Raw genomic sequence first — 6,353 nt, forward strand, 5'->3', positions numbered from 1 at the left:
CCTAGGCTGCCTAGCAAGCTCCTTTCCACCCTCCCCGTTCTTGTCAAGAACTTTCATCCTGCCCCACTTCCAACCCGACTGGAGAGTGCCACAGAGGTCCCTTGCTCGGGCTCCGTCCTCCCCGCCCCTGCTGGGCCAGTGTCTTCTCTTAGCTCTGAGCAGAGAGTCCCCCACTCTGCCCCAGCCTTGTCCTGGGGAGCCTTTGGCGTCCGGTCTTCTCCTGGCTGGTGCCTCCACCCTCCACTCCCCCTGGATGCCACCTCCACGAAGGAGAAGGGAAAGGAAATACAAACGCACACATTCCGTTTCAGTGAAATTTGCTCTTTATTTGGGAAGCAGGGAAAGACCACACACAGCCCTCCAGCCCAGGGGCTGGGGACACGGAGAAATGGAATGAAGACCCCAGCCCGCACCCACCCCCCAGGCGCAGCAGGCAGGGAGAGGAACCCAGGTTCCGGGGTCAGGAGCAACCATGCAAATGAGGTCGGTGTAGTTAGCATATCTCCCAGGAGCCCTTGGGGTCGTCACCACATGTACGCGCCTTCTGGCCTGTAGGAGGGAAAGCAAAGGAATCGCTCAGAGCCCGGCGTCGGATCTGGGGAGGCTAGACTGGGGGAAAGCGCTAGGTGGCGGGGCCAGGGTGGGGCTCCGTGGGGCCGCACATCCCAGACCGAGCACTAGGGCACAGGAAGTGTGGCTGGGGGTGGGAGGAGGGGCGCTTTTACCGTGACTTGACCCGGCGGTCCTCGCCGTCGGGGAAGAGCAGTTTCGAGAGGACCGCTTCCGGGCTGTCGCGTTTCCCATACCTGGGGGCGGGGCCAGAGTGGGCGGGGTCAGCCCCGGACACGCCCCTGGGCGGAGGGCGGGAGCCCCGAGGACCCCGCGCCCGGCCGGCGCGCGCGCGCGCTCACCGCTGCCGAGTGACCAGGTTGAGGTAGTGGCGCAGCGACGCGTAGTAGCGGCTCAGCTCCTCCGGCGAGGCGTCTTCGCCGGGAGCCTCGGGTTTGGCGGGGTAGGCGTGGACCAGCGCCCCCAGGCAGGCGAGCAGGGCCAGCAGCACTGTGGCCATGGCGGGCCACGGCCTGCGCACCGTCACCATCTGGAGAGGGGGCAGGGATCGTGGGTCATCCCCAGCCTCGACACCCGACGGCGGGAGGCCGAGGCGGCCGTCGGGCCCACGCTCCCCGGCCCGTGCAGGGCTACTACCGGACCAAGGCTCAGCCACCGGCTCGCTGTGTGTTCTCGGGCACTGCACCGTCTCTGCCTCGGTTTCCCCATCTGTCAGAGAGGCATAAGCCCGGCCTCCCCAGCCCCCACTCGTACTGCCCAAAACGGTAGCTGGAGGCAGAGGGCTATGCTGACCGCTCAGCACCAATTTCCACCATCCCAGCCTCAGTTTCCCCACAAAACAGCCCGGGTTCCCCCGCACCAGACCATTCCCGGGCCACTCACGGCGACAGCTCTGGAAGCAGAGATGAGCAGGTGGAAGGCGAAAGGAGTCCCAAGGGCTGGACTGCTGCGGGTCGGGCTGTGGCCTCCTCCTCTGCTCAGCGCTTTCCCTGCGGGGCTTATATCTCGGCCTGGAAAGGGAGGGAGAGTCCGAGGGGGAGGGGGAGCTCGAGGGGTGGGGAGGGCCTTTCCTCCTCCTTGCCTCCACCCCCGCCAGATCGCTGAGTGCACACCCAGACGGTACGTGATGTCTCCACCTTGCAGGAGATGAGGGGGCAGCCACCAGACTCAGACTCAGACTCTGGACAGACCCTGAACCCCATCTTCACCCCACAGCCCCCCAACAGCAGGTGCAGCCCTCCCGAGGAAGTGAAACGTTTGTATCTAGACTCCTGGGGCAGCCCCTAGGACCAGGGATAAGATTCCATCTTCCCTAACCTACCCGTGGGTGGGAATGAGGAGCCTGGGCTGGCCACAACCTCCAGCCAGTGGGACCTGTGACGGGTCCATGGAAAAGGCAACCTTTTCAGCCCTCGCTCTGCAGTTCCTTGGAGAGGGGCTAAGGAGGGGCAGAATCTTTCCACTGGAGGCGGGGTAGGAGCTATGGCTTTGGCTTTTGACCTGATGTTTATGATGTCCTAGAGGAGAGGCCTCTCTGGACACCCCACTATGTCCCTTCTCTGTGAAAGAGCTGGGGAGAGGGCTGGGAGGAAGCCGAGGCCAGTCCCCACCCCCAGAAGCAGCTGAGTCTGCCACCTGTGCATCCAGCCGGACACACACAGACCCAGGCCCAAGCAGGCCCGGCATAGAGATCCCTTCCAAGGCAGCGTACCCCATCCCCATCCAGGTGTCACTCAGGGCACTGGTGTCTTCTGGGGTTAAGTGATGCCAGGGCTGCCCAAGCACGTGCCACTGTCCCCAGCCCACTGCCGTCTCTACTGGGCTCTGGGGCGAAAATCCTTGCCCAGGGCCTTTGAAAGAAAGAAGAAGGGACTCTGTTCATTCGGCACCTGCTGTGCACTGGCCATTCAGGATCGCAGCACAGCCCAATGAGCTGAATTTATTCCCATTTTACAGATGAGGAAACTGAAGGTCTGAGAGAGGAGGGAACCTAGGATTCGAACAAGAGGAAAGGGCTGGGGTAGACCCCAGGAAGAGGCCATCTCAGCTGAGGGGCAGAATGGCTCACTACCTGGAATGACCATAGGGCTCAGAAGTCGGGCATGGGAGCAGGCGAGGGGAGGCTAATTTGGGAGCCTGCTACCCTCTCTGAGAGGCCAACCACATCAGACCTACCTGCCCCCACTGGGAAAAGAAGGTTGTTGGGGAGTCTCCCCATAAAGCCCTTTCCAGGTCCCTTTCTCCCAGCCTGGCCAGAGCCTCCAGTGCTTCCCTGCATCCCATCAGCCCCTGAGGGCAGAAGGCGCCATCTTGGTTCTGGGCCAGCCCCTCCACCCTCCAGGACAGATGGCCATGGGTGTTATTTTTAGAGCTCTCTCAAGGTGGAGAGTCTAGGGCTCCCTCAATCATCTTTTTATAGGTTCAATCACCTGCATTCTCCGGAAACGGCTCCTTATCAACCAGTCAGGCCCCATGGGCCCTGCATATCCCAAGAAAGGCGAGGGCACCATGCTGAGCATGGAGGCAGAAGAGGGGACCTGGACCCTATACTCAGAGGGAGGAGAAAAATTATTCACCTGAGGGGCAGGGCACAGCCCTGTTCTCCAGGACCCCCAGTCTCAGAGGAGAGTCATGGCCATAACCTTGGGGATCCCCAGTCTGAGGGGAGGGGAGCAGCAGCATCACTGGGGAGCCCCAACCCAAGGGAGGAGGCACGCCACTAACCTTACAGAGCCCCAGTCTGGGGAGTTGTCAGGACATAGAGACAGAGAGGAAAACAGAGGGACAAGCCTGGGTCCAGCTGGGGGAGCAGACGGCAAAAATAAAAGTACACTCCCCCAGAGGCCATGGAAGGACAGAGGCAGGTACTCACCCTCGGGATGGAGAGGACAGCCAGCGGGGCTGGTTGGGGCAGCTGTAATCCTAGGGGTCAGGGCCTAGACAAGGACCCCTGCAGGCTACAGGGGACAAGGATATCTGAGAGTGGGGGCCATTTGCTCTTCTGCAGCCCTGGCTGGGTGGTGACAGGGGGTTTCTAGTGTATTGATCCCCGGCAGAGAGAGATGACAGGGATTGTGAAATGCCCAAAGGGAATTGACGGCCTCTCATGCCTTGGGGAGTGGGGGGGTCTGAGGACAGATGGGAGCAGAGGAGAAATAGTAGAGGAGCCAGAAGGTGTGGGGGAAGGCCTGGATTCAGGATACAACCCCTAAAAAAGTCGCTTCCCTATTTGCATTTAGAACGACTGTGAGAGGGACCAGGAGCCAGCCTCCCACAGCTTACAAACCTCCCGTGGTCCCACCCTGCCCTCTGATTCCACTTCCCAATCACAGGGCAAGCTGATTGGTTCATTAATCACCACCTCCTCATTGAAGAGTTTATTAACTTGTTCCTTAGTGGGGAGGATGTCTCAGCCGGTGATCAATGGGCTCAGTTAACCCCACCCACACACCCGCCATCGTCATTGACCATGACTCAGTTGCTATTAGACATGTCTGGGAGGTGGGGGGCCGATATATGTGAAAGGAGAAACTTCAAAATAATTGTTATTGTAGACTTGGGACCAGCACCTGCCTCCAACTTGTCCTCAAAGGGCAGGGGGGACAGAATCACTGGGGTTCCCTTGATTCCCATTCTCAGAACACCTAGTAAGGCCACTCCAGGGGCCAAGAACTTGGACCCCTTGCCCACGGGGGCTCAAGGGCCACTCATCAAGATAGGATGACCTATGGCACGCATCCCCAGAGGCTTAGCATTCTGTACCCCACCCCACTGACTTCCCACTGTCCACCACTTCCCACACACAAGGGCTCTCTTGGATATACCATGCACTGGGCAGTGCTAGGCCACTGCCTTCCACCCTCAACAAGGCCTCATGCCCAAGGTTCTATGGACAGCAGGTTGCCATGTGGCAAGTATTAAGCCCCTACTCTGCCAGGCACTATGCTAAGGACAGAGGACAGAGCCATGAACAAAGGGGCAAAATCCTTGCCCTCATGGAACTTACATTCTAATGGCAGGAAACAGAAAATCAATAAAGAAAGCATGTAGTATGTCTGATTATGATAAGTACTATGGAGAAAAGTTAGAGGACAGGGGACAAAGAGTACTGGGGTGTGGGGGGCTTATTTTATGGTGGGTGGTTGGGGAAGGCCTCACCTATTAGATGGCATTTGAAGGAAGTGAGGAAGCAAACCATGAGGCTACCTTGGGAAGAATGTTCCAGGCAGGGGAAAGAGCAAGTGCAAAGGCCCTGAGGTAGGAGTGTGCTTGGCAGTTTGAGGATGGCAAGGAGGTCCATGTGGTTGGAGTGGAGTGAGCAGTGGGGACAGTGAGAAGGAGAGGAGATCAGGGAGGCAGCAGGGGACTGGATCATGTAGGGCCTTGTAGGCTGCTATGAGGACTTTGGCTTTTGCTCAGAATGACACAAGAGCTTCAGTCCAAGGAGTGACATGGTCGGACCTAGGTGTTATTTTTTTCATTTATTTTTAAAGATTTTTTTTAAAGTAATCTCGACACCCAATGTGGGGCTCACGAGACCAAGAGTCCCATGCTCCACTGACTGAGCCAGCCAGGTGCTCCCTAACTTGGGTTTTAAAGGAAGCGTCCTGGCTGCTGTGTTGAGAATAGACTGTAAGAGGGCAAGGTCAGAAGCAGAGAGGCCAGTTAGGAACCCACTGCAATAATCCAGCCAAGACGTGATGGTGGCGCGGGCCACGCGCACACGCGCGCGCACACACACACACACACACTCCTCACGGGTGCAGATATCCCACACATGTTTCACCCAAGGACAACTCCCCGTTACGTCCAGACAGTACTGATAGCCTTGCATTAGCTTAAAAAAATCCCCTGGAGGAGACAGTGGAAAATCAATGGATGTCAACGGGAGTTAGGCGGTGGATCTGTCTGCTCTCCCACGGTTAAGGCTGCTCATGTATTGCCCATGTGAAACTCTCTATGCTACCTTGATTCCCAGCCACAGCCCAGGAAAATACTGGCTACCGTGATGGTGCTTATCGAAATGCAAGCCTGTTCATTTTGTCATGAGTACAAATGTCCTGTTACCTAAAAACACTCTGGCTCTTTGCACGGAATGAAGCAAAGAATGAGGAATAACCCGCTGCCACCGTTGAGAATTGGCCACCTCTCCAAAGGGATATTAGCTGCATTCCAGGAAGCTTTATCATCTGCTTGGATTAATGGTAGGGGAGCAGATAGGGCCACCCTCTACTTCCCATGATCTGTCACTGTCAAAGCCCTGTGAAGAGCAACGGGGACCGTGGGTGAGTGAGTGAGGTCAATGAGAAATGGTTCAAACTGTAACGCCGTGGATTCTGGTTAAATCTAGGGGGTCGCTTTGGGAGGTAGTAATGCCAAGAAAGAAAGGGTTTTCGCTTCTGATGGCAGGAGTTCTCCTAGGAAACCTTCCCTTACCCCAAGTCGTTGGTCCTTCCGTAAATCGCGGCGACAGATACCTGAGGCATGGTGCACTCCCAAGCTTCAGGCTTCTCTCTAGAACAGGTGCTGGCAAAGCCTTTCTGTAAAGGACCAAATGGTAAATATTTTAGTCTCTGTCCAGCCGTTCAGCTTGGCTACTGTCAAACAAAAGCAGTCATAGAACTAGGCGCGCCCCCCCCAAAAAAAAGAATGGGCGTGGCTGCACTCCAATAAAACTTTATTGGTGGATATCAAAGATTGAATTTCACATGCACTTCACATCATGAAATATTCTCCTTTTGATTTTTTCCAACCATTTAAAGATATAAAACCATCCGTTGTAA

General features: G+C 56.7%; 1 protein-coding gene across 1 annotated transcript; it reads right to left on the bottom strand.

Annotated features, from left to right (window-relative positions):
• Positions 1-305: 305 nt before the first annotated feature.
• On the bottom strand, positions 306-6,106 carry PYY (peptide YY). The gene is made up of 5 exons (XM_036071287.2): positions 6,007-6,106; positions 1,453-1,580; positions 912-1,099; positions 726-806; positions 306-549 (listed from the first exon to the last, which is right to left on the bottom strand). Exons 3-5 carry the CDS (start codon positions 1,097-1,099, stop codon positions 525-527), a joined length of 294 nt encoding a protein of 97 aa, XP_035927180.2. The 5' UTR covers positions 1,453-1,580; positions 6,007-6,106; the 3' UTR covers positions 306-524.
• Between the last annotated feature and the right edge of the window lie 247 nt (positions 6,107-6,353).

The sequence above is a fragment of the Halichoerus grypus genome, chromosome 2 (assembly GCF_964656455.1).
Source record: "Halichoerus grypus chromosome 2, mHalGry1.hap1.1, whole genome shotgun sequence".
Lineage (NCBI taxonomy): Eukaryota > Metazoa > Chordata > Mammalia > Carnivora > Phocidae > Halichoerus > Halichoerus grypus.